Here is a 19,086-nt window from a genome sequence, read left to right as displayed (position 1 = left end):
TCCCAACCTTTTTTGGCAGGTGACCCCATTTTGATGTCACAAAATGTTGGCGACCCCAATCATTCACAACATGTTGAGAGAGAGAGCGCCTGGTTGTTTTGCTACTTAGTTTGGAACGTTGATCAAGCATTATTACCCATGATGATCTCATGCGGGATGTCTAAGTTTATTTTTGCATAGATAGATTGTAATGAAGAATCCGATTAGTTCATTAACTTGGATATCATGAGGGTTTTCATTTTTTCTTTTAATTTAATGTATACATATTTGAATGTAATGTTCTGGTCAATTGTAAGATACCCAATATCACAGGCGACCCCATTTGAACAAATGAGGTCGGCTGAGATATTGGGTATCTTACACAACGCCTGCGTTTGAAAGGGTGAGAAGATTAGTAAAACACAGCCTGCGTTTGCTTATTGTGGGCTGATGGTAGACGATGAGCTTCTATCTTTCTCTAGGTTGATCACTGACTGACACTGAGGCTTCTGTCGGGTGGTTTTAGCACCGTTTCAGCACACGGCTACAGGTTCAGTCGAAGCAGGAGGAGCAGCAGCAGCAGCAGCAGGATAAGTCTTTCTGCGGTGCAGTGCCCTTGATGACCCGCTGCAGTGGCTGCCAAGCGGCATCCCGCGGCGGGCCTGGACACTGGAGAAAAGCGAAGGTGGCAGCCCGCTGACCCTGTCTGTCTGTGAGTTCCACGGGTCTGTCTGCGCAGATACCGCAGAAGAGAGGGGTTTTGTGTAGTCGCTGCCCTTTACATTTGGTCGAGGTGTGTGGACATACAATAACAAATTATGCTGATTAGCAGTGGTATTTCTGCATGGTTGGCAAATTCACAGGCAATTTTATCTGAGTATGCTAAACACAGTGAAGATACCCTTTTGTGCCTGCAGTGGTACGATCTTTCAAAATAAATGTCCTATGTAAAATAATATCACATCATTTTGCCATACTGTAGTCTAACATTTACGTCCCATATTGAATTATTATTTATGTGTGAAAAATAGCATATTGTATTTACTGGTCTATATTTGTTTCCGTTTTATGACTGTCATAGATTGTCATAGTTAATATGGTGAGAATGATGTAACATTGCACTTGAAGTATCAGATAAAGACCATGTTTGTTTTCATTTTAGCTTCAAAAAACATTTTATCTTTCAAGAAAACCCATGGCATGGCCAGATCAGAATCAGATCCTTGCTCCAAATCAATTTAATCATGTTCCCAAAGAGAAATAGACAGATACGGTATGTAGAGAGGAAGAGAGAGAGAGAGAGAGAGGGAGAGAGAGAGAGATATGCCATGTGCAGAGCGCAGTAGCGTATTGCCTCTGGTGATATTCACACCGTCGTCAGTGGCAGTGGTGGCTCCATGTCGTGTGGGGTTTATGGTGGGATCCAAGGCCGTGGATTTGGATTGAGGAGCAGCTGCTGCTGCCTGCCCTGCCCCACACTCCACTCCTCTCCTCTCCCCTCTTTAACTCCCCTCTCCTCTTCTCTCCTCTCCTCTCCACTCCTCTCCTCTCCTATCCCCTCTTTACCTCCCCTCTCCCCTTCTCTCCTCTCCTCCCCTCCTCCCTTCCTCCTCCCTGCGCCGTGTCGCTCCATCCCCCATCACCCCCATTATGCTGCTGTCAGCCCAGCCCTTTATCTGGCCCCTCCACTAGTCAAACCCAGTCAGCCTGCCCACTGGGCCAGTGCTGGGGATCTCCAGGGGGACTGCGCTCAATAGAGCCTGTGTTGTGTTGTCCTATGATGATGATGATGATGATAATGAGTGTGTGTGTGTGTGTGTTGGGGGGGGGCGTGTTTTGTGTGTGTGTGTGTGTGTGTGTGTGTGTGTGTGTGTGTCGGATTGTGCGTATGTGTGTGTGTTTGTCAGATTGTGTGTATGTGTGTGTCTTTGTCAGTGTGTGTGTGTGTGTGTGTGTGTGTGTGTGTGTGTGTGTGTGTGTTTGTGTGTGTGTGTGTGTCGGATTGTGTGTGTTTGTGTGTGTTTGCCGGAATGTGTGTTTGCCGGATTGTGTGTGTGTATGTGTGCGTGCATGCGTGCGTGTGTGTGTACGTGTCTCTGCATCCTTTTCAGAGCTCACCTGCTCCCATATATTCTTGATATCATCCACTGTGGCTTAGCTGGATGCTATGTTTTTGTTTTTGTTTTTGTTTTTTCAAGAGCATCTGTGAAAAACGTGTCACACACAGATAAGACGTATTGTAGCACGTATATGTGTATGTGAAAGAGAAGGAACACTTCTTTCAAGGTTCATAAATACTGCACGTGGCGGGAATACGCCAGCACAGTTATCCCTTTTCGGGTATTAATCTTTCATCCTTGCAGTCGGCAATCTGCTAGCCCATTTGAAATTCGGAAGATGCATTTTTCAGTGTTTACATCAAGATCACACCCAATAATTTATGCCCTCCTGGCTCACAGATGAATTAGAAGTCATAATGCACAAGCCTCTAAAATGTATTGATACTTACAAAATTTCTGGCCTTGCTGTTGTTGACCTACATGTAACATGTCAGTAGCTAACCTAATAGCCATATCAAATTAGCTGATAAACCCTGAAGTTACAAAAAGCATCTTTTTATTCTATAGGGCACAAAATGTTGAAGTGTACTACTAATCCTTTCTGATGTTTCTCCCTTGTATCAAGCAACTAAAAATACTCTAAAAGCCCAAGAGATCTGATCTTTGTGAGCAGACCCCTTTTGCCTTGCTCTCGTTTGCCTCAGCGGACACGTTCTATGACATCTCATTTAGCCAATGTAGGGCTGCATGATATTCTCACCAAAAAAATAACTATCATAGCTGCTGTCTCGTTTATTTATGGGTGGTTTGTTGCTGAATTTCGCCTCATTTGGATGGATTTGGATTTGCTTTTAGTTCACTCTCATTTCTGATTATTTCTTTGGATGACACGTGACATGAGCTGTGCTAAAACAACATTATAATGTGTGCGGCCGAATCTGCACCAAAATGAATATGCTGTAGTTACAGGGGTTGTTAATCTAAGAGGTAGGGCTAGTCTTTGTGTAGAGTTGGCAGTTGTCTTTCTTGACAAATTTACTAAACAAAATGCTCCCATCTGACAAGTAGTTGAGCGCATTAATCCTTAGATAAGAACATCAGGTTGAGAGGGCACATCTAATGGATAGTGTTTTGGTCCCTGTGGTCTCTCTGCTTTGACTAGAACAGGCAGCAACTGAAATTGTTGTTTTTTTTATCATCCTCAGAAAGGTTGGGAAACTCATATGCTGTTAATGCTTTCCCATCAGATAGTCATACTTGCCATGGGTTTTAGTCATTCTGCAAACGTATGTGGAAGAAATAGAAATGATTTAGTGCCGGCATTGGCTGGAAATTGGTTTTCTTCCCCCTGTAATATCCCTTAGCGTCAATCACAACCCTCACAAATAAAAACTACCAGGAGCCCGAATGGTGTAGGAGTACTGGTATGTCATGAAACCCAGCTTTCTCGCTTTCTTTCTCCCTCTCTCTATCTCTCTCTCTCTCTCTCTCTCTCTCTCTCTCTCTCTCTCTCTTTCTCTCGCTCTCTCTCTCTCTCGGTCATGTCATTTTCATTTCTTTGCGGTTATGTACCATGGGTGCAGGTTCACGACTTCTTCCAGGCATTAGGTTACACAGATGCTCAGCCATAGGCGTCTGACCTGTGGGGTTATTTCTTATCCATTATACATGTTCACTTATGATCCCTACTGTTTTTATATCTTTGTCTAGAGTGCAATTATTTTCATTCTCTATTCCTATCCCATAGATTGATACACATTTAGGGATATATATATCGGTATCATTGAGAAATGCCTTGAGGAGATAGTAGTGGGTTGGTTTCTCATGTCAATATAAGGATTCATCCCACTCCTCTAGTTCCAGAGATCAAACAACGCACTGCTTGCTTTAACCGCAGTTCCACAGTCTGTTTATACGAGCTGATTTGGAGCTCTATTACCTAATTAGACCACAACTGTGTTTGTATTGGATTATCCAGTTGATCTGTTTCAGTAGTGGCCATGAGAAAAGATTAAGCATATAAGTGGGAAATTCTTTCTCTCAGAAGCGATGAGACCTTTTATGTAGTGGAGGACAAAAAATACCCCTGCATTTCACATGGTTACATATAAGTTATACAGAAAAAGTAATAGATATTTTTTCCATCTTTTTTCCCCAATATGTGGTCTTTAATAACAGCCATAAAGACCTCATAACAAACCTCACACGTCTCAGTATCTGACATGAGTAGTACGTTCCGGCAATATACTTCCCAGAGGGAAAAAAACAACATGGGAGCATATTTTTGCCAAGTGTGGTGTGACATTCATAAGCAGTGTTCCCCTACTGTATGTTATTACAGTAAAATAAGCCAGGCTCTCCCGCAGCTGTTGTAATAAGCCCATCACAGGGGCACATTAACTTGGCCATCAGAGGAGCTATGGCAGCTCTGGCTGGTTCCACCCCTCCATCGTCACGGCTCAATCATCCATCAGCAGCACACACACAGAAGATTGTAGTCTTCCCAGGATTGGGATCTCCGCTTTCTTTCACACACACATACACACACACACACACACACACACACACACACACACACACACACACACACACACACACACAGAGAGACACGCACACACACACACACACACACACACACACACACACACAGAGAGACACGCACACACACACACACACACACTCACTCACTCATACACACACTTCTCTCTTTTCTGGTGCCTCTCCACGGTGCCATAGCTATTAAATTCCATTCCCTCGCACCTCTGAGGGCTGCCACTGATGATTCAATCCCGCGCGGCCGTAACTGGAACCAACGCCTCATACAGCACCGGGCTCTGCACACTGTCATTGACTCCGAGACCAGAGACATGCGCCGCAAGCCTCACGCTACCGCTGATGGAGCGGCTACGACTTTTCCGTTATTACTTCTCCACCGCGAAGAGCCAGCCAAGACAAATATTAGGTCGTCACGGCGATGATGGGCGACCGCTGTGTGTACATATGCATATACTGTGTATTTAATGAAAATACGTGTTTCATTTTAGCACTGTCCTATCTTAAGACGAGGTGCGTGTGCTACCGCCGCCACCGCCACTGCTGCTTTGGCACACCTGCTGAATGGAACGCGGCACGCCACATTTACTGTTAGAGCTCCGGAAGAAATGCTCTAGAAATGTACCCTCTCCTCTCCTCTCCTCTCCTCTCCTATCCTTTCCTCTCCTCTCCTCTCCTCTCCTATCCTTTCCTCTTCTCTCCTCACTCTCCTTCTCCTCCCAATGGAGAGATTATTTCCTAAATGGATGTGTCCACGTGACACACAGTGGAGAGTAGAGTTTGAGGGCCAAATAGGAGGCTGTGTGTGTGTGTGTGTGTGTGTGTGTGTGTGTGTGTAGGGGAGCTTCTTTTGATGGGAAGATATGCTTGTGTATGTGTGTGAGTGTGTGTGTCTGTGTGTGTGTTGGTGGCGGGTGAGGGCTGGGGAGACAGTAATTCACCTCTCCTCATATGATTTCCTGTCCATTACAGAAAGCCTGGCCTTCTCTCGTGGGCAGATTACATGCAATCACCCGAGCAACACTTTGACAAGCACTTCACACCTGTCATCTTTACTGGGGTGTGATGGCCCTCAGTATGGATGGGCGGCTTTTTACCCTCCCCCAGAGTGGAGGTGTGACAGCGCCGTAAATGTGTGCGTGTGTGTGTGTGTGTGTTCAAATATGTGTGTCTGTCTGTCTGTCTGTCTGTGTGTGTGCGTGTTCGCGTTCATATGTGTGTATCTCTGTGTGTGTGTGTGTGTGTGTGTGTGTGTGTGTGTGTGTGTGTGTGTGTGTGGAGAGTGTGGTGGTGGTGGTTTGATGAGCTAATTCGTCTCGTCTTTGAAGAGCAACAGCTACTGGATTTGCAATTTCATTTGTTTGTGCACCTGTGGTTCCTCCTGCATTTGTGCCTGGCAGGCATAGACACTCACTCACACACACTCTCTCTCTCTCTCTCTCACACACACACACACACACACACACACACACACACACATCCACACTCACACACAGCCTTATCAGTCGAAAACACTTTAAAAACAATTTACTTCGAATTTGCAGGGAAATTGCCATTACCAATTGCACACCGGAGATGCACGCCTTCTCCTTACAGCGTCCCCCACCGAGTACATCTGCACTGCCTCACTCAGCGGATGTGCTCTGTGTCCTCCGGGGGTTCAACTGCTGTGGGGCCATGCTGTACAACAGCAGGAAAGAATCCAAATCCATGGGTGTTTCACCAGGTCTTTGGTTGTCATTGGAATGCTGAAACAACTTGACCATGTTGAGATGAACTACTTGTGGACTGATTTATTGCGTCAAAAGTTGATGTATGCCGACCACAACCGCGGGATGCCGTGAGCACTGCCAGACCCACGGCCTTTTTGACAGTGTTAATTGCATCTAAAAAATTTTTCTATGGAAATGATCCCTGCTTAAACTGCGTCACTCCGTAGATATGGACCTAGCACAATTACAGGTCACTGTGGTGGTTCGGTTGATGTTGGGGTTTGGAATTTTGTCTGAAAGTTGACTTTTTTCCACATCTTCATTCAAGCATAAAACCTTATTGAATTACAGTAATGTATGCCAACAGCAACTGCATCAAAACAGTAACTATAAAACCAATATTTATAATAAAAAAAATATATTGTTGATGTTGCTGTTGTTGCCGTTTTTGGTGCTCCTTTTGTTGTTTGTGCTGTTGCTGGTTGTGTTGGCGTTGGTGTAATTAATTATTACTATTAATATAGAGTGCATGTGCATATTATGCATTGCTGTGACACATTAGGATGTTCTAATATTTATCCATTTTGTTGTTTTGGCCCCCTGAGGAGGGTGAGTTAGCAGTTAGCTGCCGGTCATGTTAACGCGCCGGTGTGATTATTAGATGATGTACACACACTAATTAGTGATGACGAGATCTCAGTGTGGCACGGCGGAAGGTGCGACTGTGGCACCGGTTGGTGGAAGCGCAAAGCCAGCCTGCCATCTCAACTAAGAGCAAACGGAAAAATGAGGACAACTGGGTTCCCATGGGCCAGCAGACAGACGGCAACAGTGGCACAGTTTACAGGGAAGTCAGTGATCCGAGCACAAGAGAGAGAGACAGATACAGAGAGAGAGAGAGAGAGAGACAAAGAGAGAGAGAGGATGAGAGAGAGATACAAGGAGGGAGAGAGGATGAGAGAGATATAGAGAGATACAGAGAGAGAGAGAGGATGAGAGAGAGATACAAAGAGAGAGTGAACAAAAAAGAGACATGCAAAGAGAAAGACCATAAGAGAGAGAGATACAGAGAGAGCGAGAGAGAGAGAGAAAGACAGAGCGAGTAAGCGAGCGCATCAGTGGTAACAGAACATTGCATGTTTGGCGTAGGAGGTAGACACTAGGCAGAGCCATTTCACGGTTGGTCTAGCCCCATTGACTATCTCAGTGTGCTCTGGCACGTCATGTTATTGTGCGTGGTGTGACCTCTACAGTAGAGGCCTGCGCGGGACAGATTTTCCAGTCCCGCGCCCGCCCGCTCCCGCAGTGTTCAGTCCCGCTCCCGCCCGCTCCCGCAAAGAATTATGATTTTCAGTCCCGCTCCCGCCCGCAACTGTAATACATTGTCCCGCTCCCGCCCGCAATTCCCGCATGATTCCGACGTTCACCTACTGCTCAAGACAGTTATTGACATTGGTTTGAGGAATTAAACACGCTGCGCTAAGCTGAGCGCATCACTGACGGATCCTTCTCCAAAGTGCATGAAGCGCCTTCGGTGGCACCAGCTGCTTAGGTTTCACAGCAATACCCAGCAAACCTACCAATTTAATCTACAGTGATATTAAGAATAATACATTCTTTATATGCTTCATTACGTTTACATAAGAAATAAAAATATAAGAAGTGATGTTATAATTTTAAACACCGCATAATGCCCTGCCCCCTCGAGCATTTGAGCATAGCCAGCTCACATTACAATTGATTTAGGCTTAAATGCAAACAAGTGAAATGGAGAAAATATTAGCCTACCTTTTCTGAATCCAGAATATTGAAAATATAACATAATCTTAATTATTATTATTTAGGCTAACCATGGCCTGTCGCCCGTGAGGGAGAAAAGACATGGATCGCGCTACAGAACCTCCTTCTCCGTTGTTTTTAGCAGTAGGAGAAACATCGTGGCTGTTGCCTTTGCCAGTGTCTATAGCTTAATAATAGCAATAGGAATGGTAGCTTGATACGGAAGAGCAGAACGGAATCGGAAATGTGTGCGAGATTACACATCTGCAAATCTACATTCAAAAATGTTTATTAATAGATAGGCTACCAAATATAATATCCAGCACATTGTGTTATATATATGATATACATTGACCAATAGGTAATTTATGATTTTATTTTACATTTTAAAACACTTTTTTAATTCGCGGGACTGCCGCTTATCACTGCTCCCGCCCGCACCCGCGCTGTGCGCTCTCCCTCCCGCCCGCTCCCGCAAGGAGCTTTCAATATTTGTCCCGCGTCGCACTGCTTTGCGTTGGGTCCCGCGAGTCCCGCGGGACTCCCGCGGGAGTGCAGGGCTCTACTCTACAGTTCTCCTTCTCCATATCTGCCGGTTCCACTCTGCACATGTCGTGCATGAAACTTAAATGAGTTTTGCCAGGTTTACTCCGAATGCGTTTCCCACTAAGTAGTGAATTCCATTCAGCTCCACAGTAGAGTAGTCAAGTTGGCATAAAGTCCAAATTACGGCTTCAAGAGAGAGACAGATGAGCAGCACTTAACTGATAGAACAAGTGTAAAACAAAGGACAGAAAAGGAAACAATTTTCAAGGTGAAGCATGAATAACACGCAGGCAATGCTTTTATGATATTGCTCAATTGACTAATGTCCATTTTATTACATAATTAGACCTTCCAAATTATGACCAGTACCGTGCAAGCAATTGACTATCAGTGTATGGGTTGTATTGTAATATGATCCTATAAAGACAGAAATATTAATTCCACCGCTAGGCTGACATCAGTAGCATATGCTCAACACCTTGTAGCCCTCAGGGTAAGCATACGATGACGAGCATATGGACGAGCTGTGAGAATGACTAAACCTTAAACCTGCTGACATCAGTCTCCATGACTCACGATACACTGCAGTTGTCATTAGCTAGCAGATGTGTTTTTGTCATTGTAGTTCTTAGTTACACTTAAGCCTTAACTTATGGTTTGTCAGAATTACTGCCTCAGACCCCTGGAGATTGTAATAGATAGTTAGACTATATACAGCAGCACAAATACTTTACAAGATGGTCAGCTTTAGCTTGAGAATTGGCTCCTCACGGCCTGCGTGCTATTCGGCTCAGTGCATCAATTCAGATCTAAGAGGTCACTCACGCTCCGTATCCATTAACACAGAGTGCTATTCTAAAGGTATAAATAAGCTCTGAATGGGGTTCTGCTTTCTTTTGCATGTCATGCACTGACAGAAACACTGATTTGTGATAATTAAAATAGAGTTGTCCTGTTGTGTTGTTTATGTGCTCTGACTCACAAGAACCCTCTCTGTCTCTTTCTGTGTGTGTGTGTGCGTGCGTGTGTGTGTGTGTGCGTGCGTGTGTGTGTGTGTGTGTGCGTGCGTGTGTGTGTGTGTGTGTGTGTGCGCGTGCGTGCGTGTGTCTGTGTGTGTGTGTGGTGTGTCGCAGCCTGTCCCTTTGGCTCCTTTAAAGCGGCCCAAGGGGACCACTTGTGTCTGAAGTGCCCCATCAACAGCCGTACCACCACCGAGGGGGCGACCAACTGCGTCTGCCTAAACGGCTACTACCGCACGGACACCGACCCAGTGCAGATGCCCTGCACCAGTGAGTCTAACCCTCCACCTTGTTTACCTCCAGTCTACATCTCCTTGTACCTCTAAGCTCTTATCACTGACCTGCAGTCCATTGATCCACACACATCATCAACAACAACAACAACAACAACAACAACCAGTGCCATCGACACAATCCACACAAGAGCCCATTCACGGCTGTTTCATGCATAATTATCCGCAAAGATTAGCTTTTTAAATCAAAACCTTTGAATCGACTAAAGGTATTTATGCCCCCCCCCCCCCCACCCCACACCCCTCCCAAAAGCAGACGATGAACCATGTCAAGGAGATGTGTTTCATCTCCAGAGATGCTTGTCCTCCCTTCTTTTCTGATTTTGAAGTTTGGTAGACCAAAAGAACATTCTTTTCTTCTTCCTTTTATGCAGCACAATGTGAATAAAAAAAAGGACGCAGGGAAGAATGCCTGGAATAAGATTTGCATAAGCCCCCTCACTCTCTCTTTGGTCGATGACCGGGACGCTCTGCCAGTAGTGGCATTGATGCTGTGCTGAGTGGCCTTGGCGCTCTTGGAGAGAGGAGCTCTTGGTGGCATTGTTCGGCTTGTGCTTAATGGGCCAGGGCCACACTGCTCTTTTCATTTTAATTCCCATTAAAGAATTGTTAATTAGCCGCAGTGTTGTGCAAAACCCATAAGCCCCCACATCCCTGGGAATAAATGTCACTAATGGACTGATGATAACTGGCTCTAGCGCAAATGAAATTGTTCGGATTGCTTGGAGACAATCAACCTCTCTGCCTCTCTCTCTCTCTGGAGACAGACAGGCTATGCAGACAGACTATACAGTATAATTGTGTTCCTTCAATTATATCACAGCGAGTGAGGTTCCCGATATTGTCTTTCTATTTCCCCCTTCAAATTAAATGTCCCATTTGGTTAAAAATGTCTGTTTCCCCCATTGTTTGAGACATCATGAGATCTCTCTTCTAGGGAATATGAGACTGCTGAACAAAGCACAGAACTTCTCTTTTTAATGCAATGCACTATCACACAGTCAGTCTTAATGTAACTTAACCGCACACTAAACTGATTGTTTCAATGTGAACTGGAATATTCTTGGTCAACCATCACTGTGTGTTGTGAGAGAAGTGAGATGTTTGCAATGCCTTGGTCATAAATTGCACTTGCACACAGTCATAAAATGTGTCTCACCGACAATATCAGCACTAACTCAATATCAAATGTTATGCCTGAGGTGGTTGGAATCTTAAATTTGAAAATGAAGGATGAGTTTTTTCCCCCCTGCATTTTCATTTGGGCTGTCTATTGTGAAAAAAAGAGTCTTCCTGTTCTTCAAGTGGAGGAATATGACCCTGACCATGGCATTGCTATGAATTTCATTCTCTAAAAGGACACAATCTCATAAAACATGTCTCCTCCTGCCGCTGTACCTTCACACATAATAAAAGTCTCTGCTAAATATGTAAATAAGACCGGCGTTGCAGTGACATTTGTGAGGAAGAGACGGCAACCGTGAACTTACAAGATAATGCTCAGGTTTGTGGGGGAGGCAACTTGATTACGCCTCAGTATAAAGTGCGTAAGACTGTGAGCCACGTCCAGCGAGTTAATATCCTCCCTGGGCACCACTGTAACGGGATCTCTGAGTGTATCTGGCTGCCCATAACTGGAATTGTAATCTGTCAGAATGTGGTACGTCTCCAGTGTGAAATACGAGGTATGAAATGCCTGCTAGACGTCACTGTAACTAATGCTTGTTCTCTTGTTTCTCTGTGCTGCTTCTTTTTCTTTTTCTTCTTTCTTTCTTTCTTTCTTTCTTTCTTTCTTTCTTTTTTCCCCGTCAGCAATCCCCTCTGCACCCCAGAACGTGATCTCTAGTGTCAACGAGACGTCCCTGCAGCTGGAGTGGGGGTCGCCGCGGGAGACGGGCGGCCGAGACGACGTTGTGTACAACATCATTTGCAAGAGTTGCGGCGCCGGGCGCGGGGCCTGCACGCGCTGCGGCGACAACGTCCAGTTCACGCCGCGGCAGCTGGGCCTCACCGAGCCGCGCGTGCACATCAGCGACCTGCTCGCGCACACGCAGTACACCTTCGAGATCCAGGCGGTCAATGGCGTGTCTGACCAGAGCGTCTACTCACCACACTTCTCCTCCGTCAACATCACCACCAATCAGGCTGGTAAGTGACCAGGCCTGTTAGTGATCAAGAAGCAGTCCCATCCCCAGGCCACAAGTGGATGGCTACATCAGTATCTAATAGAATAAGAGATGATCCACACACCACATAGCTCCCATTCAAGTTTCCAAGATTTATTGACGTTTTCCTGTTAGTGATCAGAATTCTTTCAGAGCTTCATGGCACGGCACATCAATCAAGGCCTCACTTTATGTGCTTGACTAGTTGTTCACAAACTGAGTGATGAATAGGGGTATCTGAAAATAAGACGGATGAAAATATCCAGAAACAATCATTGCGCATAAACAGGCTTTACTAATGGCAAAGTACAGTGGTGGGCACCTTCTTTTGATTTAAGTCGATTTTTTGGGGTGGAATGAGGGGGGTTTATATGTGTGCTGAGTGCACACATTTTCTTCCCAGCAGCAGTTTTCTGTCCCAGCATGACTCCATCATTAGACGATCTGGGCTGTATGTGCAACTCCTCAGAGCCCTGTTTGGAATTAGGCCCGCTGCTCTATTATTCCTGCTGCCACGGCCACCGCTGCAGCCGCCACTGCTCCTCACTCCGCTCCGCTCCACCCGAGTCTGTTAGGCCCACTGCTGCACTTCTGAGCACAGCACTCCAAACCCACACTGAGCTGGAGCCCGAGCCACCGACGCTTGGATGCTCTGAACCCTAACGTTGAGGTTGTGATATGGAAATGGTATAAAAGTTATCTTGCTATGAGGCATTTTTCTTTACAAAAAAAAATAAACACACACAGTTGAGAGCTGGTTGGGGCATTTGTGGGGGGGTTGGCTGGGTGGGGTGAGTTGGGTGAGCGGGTGGGGGGGTTAGGGGTGAGTGGAGCATTTTAATGAGGGCTCTGCCCAGGGCATTTCCACTCTGAACTCACTGGCCCTGCCAACGGAGGCTCTGTCTCCACCGGTGTTTCTGTCAGCCCGTATTACCGCCTGACCACTGCTGAGCGCAGACAAAAAGTGCAGTTCACACCATTAACACCCGTGGAAGTTGGCGTGGGGGGAGAGCGAGAGAGAGAGAGAAAGAGAAGCCGCCCCAGCCAGCCCCAGTGAGAATATAAAAAATGAATTTAAAAAATGAAGGAAGGATTTGGGAGATGGGCGAGAGCAAGGGATACTATATGGAGGAGAGAAAGAAAAAGAGAGAGAGAGAGAGAGAGAGAGAGAGAGAGAGAGAGAGAGAGAGAGAGAGAGAGAGAGAGAGAGAGGCAAATTGCCTTGCTGAGTTGGCTAGCAGCGGATTTATTCCCAAATCCACAGTTAGAAGGTTTGCTGTTGTGCCACAAATGGGGACTTTAGAATTCAGAGGTTTGATGGTGTTGCCAAAATACCAAATAATAAGCCTGATTTGCAAAATTAAGATTATGTTAGCAGGGCAAGCGCCATTAGGGGGATGAATGTTTTAATGTTTATTTCGTTTTTTAAAGAACCACTGTTGGGTGCTTGAAAGAGAAACATCTGTCTGTGACTTCCTCGGGTTGCATCAACCCTGTAAAAGATCACGTTTAATCACAAGCACTGCGATGTCTGTCATATACCACTAGCCCACAAAGCCCAGGATATGCCCACTTTGAAATTGAAGATGATGTCTTGACACAGACACTCACGTTGAAGTCCTCTGTGTTGCAGATGCTTTAAAGCACCATTAAAGAGGGTATTACTTTGTAATTTACCACGGGGGGGAAATACCATTGGAGAAAAGAGAGAGAAAGAGAGAGAGAGAGAGAGAGAGAGAGAGAGAAGATGAGAGAGAGAGAAATCCCCAAAATCCTTTGCAGATGTAGAGTATCATAATTGCCTGTCTGATTTGCTTCCAGTGTGCCACAAGGACATATGATTTTTTTATGCCAGCTTCAAGAGCACTGCTTGTGCCTCATAAATCCTACTCCAAACAGGGCGGGTTGCATGATAAAGTAGCCATTACCGTAATGTATGTGCTGCTCTGATGGCTTCAGCAGTGAAGAGGAGTGGCTCTAATGAGGAGAGCATCTGAATTTATTTGCTTGTACCTGTCGCTGGGACTGCAATCTCTGTGCGCAGTGCGCGTACGTCGTGTGAGCTTTTTAGCAGGCACGTTGCGTGAGCTATTGTAGTGCCCATTACTTAGACAAATGACATGCGAAAACCATTCCGAAATGTATCCGAACAAAAGCCGAACTGCCCACACATCATTTCCCATGGAGGAAATATTGACATCTGGCCATTAACATTCCTCAGGTCCGCACACAGTGTGTTAAACATATATAATACATAATGCTGTATTAGGGTAAGAGTAACATTAAGGTTAACTTTAACATTAAATAATATGAAAGATACTTACAAATTACAGCAACAATTTGAGCCAGTGCACTGAGTGCACAGAAATGGATAGGTCAGTCAGTTTCTGTTTCATGCTGCTGTCGTAGTCTGTGGTCTTGGCACAGCATATGTGTGGTCTATGGTGTAATCACAACAGTGAATATTGGTGTGCTAACATTAACATAACTATAAATAATATGAAAGATATTCATATTTTATGGAAATCATTTCAAATACGAGTAAGAGTTAGACGGGCCCCCGTGCATGTCTTTTTCATTCGGCTATTATAGTCTATGGTCTCACCAGAGCAGGCTCACTCCCCCTGTGCCTCAGTGATGTGCCATTCTCTACTGCCCACTACTGGGTGCAATGGAAAAGCCCCTCCGACACCACGGCTGTCTGTCGCCCCGTGCTGTTTTATGAACTTCATCATCTTTTTAACCTGTTTTGAAATCTCGCCCTCGCTATTTTTAGAAACCTTTCTCTCTCTCTCTCTCTCTCTCTCTCTCTCTCTCTCTCTCTCTCTCTTTCTCCCTCTTTTTTCTTTACGAGGCTGGCTCCTGTGGGACGGCGTTCTTAAAAATTAAGTCGCTCTGATTTCCCAAGCTTTTATATCTCCCACAGTAAGCACAGAGGCGCCCTGCAGTTCGCTCTTTATGGAGATACTTGCAGCTCTGTTGCAGCCAAATGGCTGTGTGCATTGACAGAGAGCCAGTTAATATAAAACCCTCACTGGAGAAGGCCAAAGGCGTAGCTTGCCGTCCTCGACTGAGAGTTTCTATGGGCCATGTGCTACATCCTCAGGCATTTTATGAATTCCAATTAAATTTACAGCGCCGCTGAATGACGGCCTTGGTTTCCAATACATCACTTTGGCTAAAAGGGAGCTGGGACCTCACGGCTGCAGTTGTTAGTTTGCTCATTTCGTGACAAAACATGCTGTGGTTATTACCAGTGCTGATGAATTAAACATCCTGTAAACAAATTACTGATGGAGAACGACTCTCTCTCTCTTTTCTCTTTCTCTCTCTCTTGCTCTCCTCCTTTTCTGTCTCTTCACTCTCTCATTCTCTTTCTGGCTGTCAATGTTTCTTGATTCTCTCTCTCTCTCCCTCTCTCTCTCTCTCTAGCCCCATCAGCTGTGTCCATTATTCATCAAGTCAGCAGGTCTGTGGACAGCATAACACTGTCCTGGTCTCAACCTGACCAACCCAACGGGGTTATCCTCGACTACGAGCTCCAGTACTACGAGAAGGTACACACACACACACACACACACACGCACACGCACAGCTTTTCCCCCTAAGTTTGAATCTCATAATTTTCTTTATTAACAATACACTACTGGCACCTGTGTATTTGTGTTCATAAGCTGAGGTATATTAGCAGTTGTCCACACTGTTCCCTCAGAACCTTGCCGAGGTGAACTCCTCCACCATGAGGAGTCAGACGAACACGGCAGTCATCCGCGGCCTGAAGTCCGCCACCATCTACGTGTTTCAGGTGCGGGCCAGGACCGTGGCCGGCTTCGGACGCTTCAGTGGAAAAATGTACTTCCAGACCATGACCGAAGGTTTGAGAACTTCTCCAGAAACTCTCTCTTTTATTATCCTCAATAATACAGTATGTGCACCGTGAAAGACCAATACAGTGTAATGGTCCTTGACAAAGTAATTAAGTTGCCAAATGTTGCTGGAGAAGAAATGAAAAAATAATTGTTTAAACTAATGACGCATTGTAAGTGCACATGGAAGGGAAGTGCACAGTCAGACACCAACTGCAGGCAGAGCCCACAGCTTGACCAGACATTAGCCACTGATCCTCTGCCAGACATCAGTGAGTCACTCAGATGGAGAGAGGGTCGATAGATCAGGTTGCCAAACCCACAGCTCAACACCAGAACCCATGCCAGCCCCAGACCCATATGCCCATCTCTTTCCGCTCCACTCAAAGCCTGTGACAGGGCACTGGTGCAGTGTTTGGCATTCAGGTTGCTGTATTCAGGAGTCTAGGCAGAGGTGTTGATATGTATAAAGGAGAAAGAGGCTTTTGTATGCAGTCAACCTTGTATGATATTCAACCTTGATGGACTTGTCATACTCTCCTGATGCATTTGGCGTGATTCGTAAATATGACATTGACTGTGTGTGTGTGTGTGTGTGTGGGTGTGGTGTTTCTTTTACCCTTGAAACTGTCAAACCGATTGAACAATTGCTTAACTGCTTAAAGGGGAACTATGCAGTTTTTTTTATCTTAATTCACCTTAACTTCACAGCTTCGGAGTCATTGGAATGGTTATGACTTTTTTCGGGTTTAAAGGTGGCGGTCTCGCTTCCCCCTAGCGTCTGTGAACAAAAAAACCAGCCATGCCACTTTCTTCCGGAGTGTTGTAAAATATATACTCTGAAGCTGTAGGGGGAGCTCTGTAGAGAAAACTGCGAGCAAAAAGCGAGCGAAGAAATTGCCTAAACTGCATAATTCCCCTTTAAATCTGTTTGACTATTCAGAAAATGGGATTGGTAATGAAACCTGACGTGACCATAATGTGCAATCAAATAAAGTATTGAAAATATGTGTGCACTTCCACAGAGGAGTACAACACTAGTCTGCAAGAGAAGTTGCCTCTCATCATCGGGTCGGCGGCTGCAGGCGTCGTTTTTCTCATAGCCATCGTTGTTGTCATCATTGTGTGCAATAGGTGAGTCAATGTTGTCTCTCTTTTTCTTTCTCTGTTTCTGTTTCTTTCTCTCTCTCTCTCTCTCTCTCTAGCCTCCCCCTCACTCATATAAAAAATGTAGCCCACATGCATTTTTAAGGCCTGCCTAAGATGCTGGCATGCTGAATCACACCTTACCACCACAAATGATAGTGCTCCTTCCTCCAGCCGTGGGTGGCTGCTCAACATGTTGTGTTGTGTGTGTCTCTGTGTGTGTGTACATGTGTGTGTGTGTGTGTGTGTGTGTGCGTGTTTCTCCCTTCTCCAGGAGGAGCAGTGACAGGACTGAGTCGGAGTACACAGACAAACTACAGCACTACACCAGTGGCCACAGTGAGTAATCAGGCCTGTGGCCACCTCTGCCTACTCTTCCCCTCTCCTCTCCTCTCCTCTCCACTCCCCTCCCCTCCTCTCCTCTCCTCTCCCCTCCCCTACTCTCCTCTCCTGTCTTGTCCTCCTCTTCCCTCCCCTCCTCTCCTGTCCTCTCCTCCTCTCCTCCCCTCACCTCCTCTCTTTTCCTCTCCTCTTTCCTTGTCTTGTCTTTTCTCCTCTCCTACTCTCCTAATTTTCTCCCTCTCCTCCTCTCCTCTCCTCTCCTCTCTCCTCCTCTCCTCCTCTCCTCTCCTCTCCTCTCTCCTCCTCTCCTCTCCTCTCCTCTTCGTCCCCTCACCCTGTGACATGCCAGACGGCTCCATGTGACGTCCCCGTCCCCAGCGGGCTCCAGGCACAGAGATGTCGAAGAGTAGCTGACCCTGAGATTTCAGAACAGATTTCACAGCAGGGAATCAGCATGAAGGGTGGCCATCGAGTGTAGTCAGTTGGGCCATTTTTAACACACAGGGTGTCACTGAAAGCAAGTTTGAAAGAAACCTTGAGAATATTAAGGCATATGTGTGGTTCCCTATTCTACAATATATTTTTTGTATGTGATGATTTACAATTCAAAACCACAATTAAAACCATGTAACATAGCAGAAGTAATGCAATTTGTGACAAGCTGTGTCATGATGGAATGGGATATGATCATGGAATGCAATATAAAAGCAAATGTCAAAACATATCAAAAGTCAGTTGAGGAGCCAAGCCAAGCAGATGCTAACAGATTGCTCACTGTGGACTTGGCAAGAACTGCATCTTGTGCTTTGCTTTCCAAGTGTCTCCAGGAATGAAGATCTACATCGACCCGTTTACTTACGAAGACCCCAATGAGGCAGTGCGCGAGTTTGCCAAAGAGATCGAGATGTCCTGTGTGAAGATCGAGGAGGTCATTGGTGCAGGTGGGGATCCCTTTACTGGAATAACATATATATAGACATGTGGTCTTTGCATTTCTTATCCAATGTTTCAAATGAAATAAAAAATAAGAGAATATGAGAGATAGCATATTTTGTGTTTTTGTGATACAATCATATATCATATATTTAAATGTGTGTGCCATTGCACCACCAAAATAAATTGAAATACCACCATCTGGCACTCTCACCATAAATAATGTCTGAATGTCCTGTCTCATTATCTCCAATGGACTGTCTCATTATCTCAGTGATAGCACATGTGGTGGCCATCAAGAAGGTAATGTCTGTTATCCATCTCTTTCTTTCTCCCTCCTCCTTTGCTCTTTCCCTCTCCTGCAGGTGAGTTTGGAGAGGTGTGCAGCGGAAACCTGAAGCTCCCGGGCAAGAGGGAGATCCTGGTGGCCATCAAGACGCTCAAGTCGGGCTACACGGACAAGCAGAGGCGGGACTTCCTGTCGGAGGCGAGCATCATGGGCCAGTTTGACCACCCCAACATCATCCACCTGGAGGGGGTGGTCACCAAGAGCAACCCTGTGATGATCATCACCGAGTTCATGGAGAACGGCTCCTTAGACTCCTTCCTCAGGGTGAGGATCTTTTTTTCTGACCTATCAGCGCCCCCTCATGGTGAAAGGCAGAAATAACCCCAATGGCATGATTATCCATC

General features: G+C 45.7%; 1 protein-coding gene across 4 annotated transcripts in view; it reads left to right on the top strand.

The window, feature by feature from the left end:
* Positions 1 to 19,086, top strand: part of ephb2a (eph receptor B2a) — a 45,331-nt gene that overhangs the window by 21,406 nt on the left and 4,839 nt on the right. For 2 of the 4 annotated variants that reach the window (XM_076276176.1, XM_076276177.1), the window contains 8 exons: positions 9,763 to 9,918; positions 11,754 to 12,089; positions 15,539 to 15,663; positions 15,819 to 15,981; positions 16,998 to 17,106; positions 17,393 to 17,457; positions 18,279 to 18,401; positions 18,759 to 19,006. In XM_076276176.1, coding sequence (XP_076132291.1) covers positions 9,763 to 9,918; positions 11,754 to 12,089; positions 15,539 to 15,663; positions 15,819 to 15,981; positions 16,998 to 17,106; positions 17,393 to 17,457; positions 18,279 to 18,401; positions 18,759 to 19,006 — 1,325 coding nt within the window. Of the gene's footprint in view, positions 1 to 9,762; positions 9,919 to 11,753; positions 12,090 to 15,538; positions 15,664 to 15,818; positions 15,982 to 16,997; positions 17,107 to 17,392; positions 17,458 to 18,278; positions 18,412 to 18,699; positions 19,007 to 19,086 lie in introns of all 4 variants that reach the window. The other 2 variants (XM_076276175.1, XM_076276178.1) reach the window with 2 other exon arrangements.

The sequence above is a fragment of the Alosa pseudoharengus genome, unplaced genomic scaffold, assembly GCF_046254945.1.
Source record: "Alosa pseudoharengus isolate Yale_2024_CS ecotype anadromous, Long Island Sound unplaced genomic scaffold, YU_APseudo_1.1 YU_APseudo_1.1_scf_9, whole genome shotgun sequence".
Taxonomy (NCBI): Eukaryota; Metazoa; Chordata; class Actinopteri; order Clupeiformes; family Clupeidae; genus Alosa; species Alosa pseudoharengus.
Note: the sequence above shows the minus strand (reverse complement) of the source record. Positions and strands in the feature narration are given on the sequence as shown.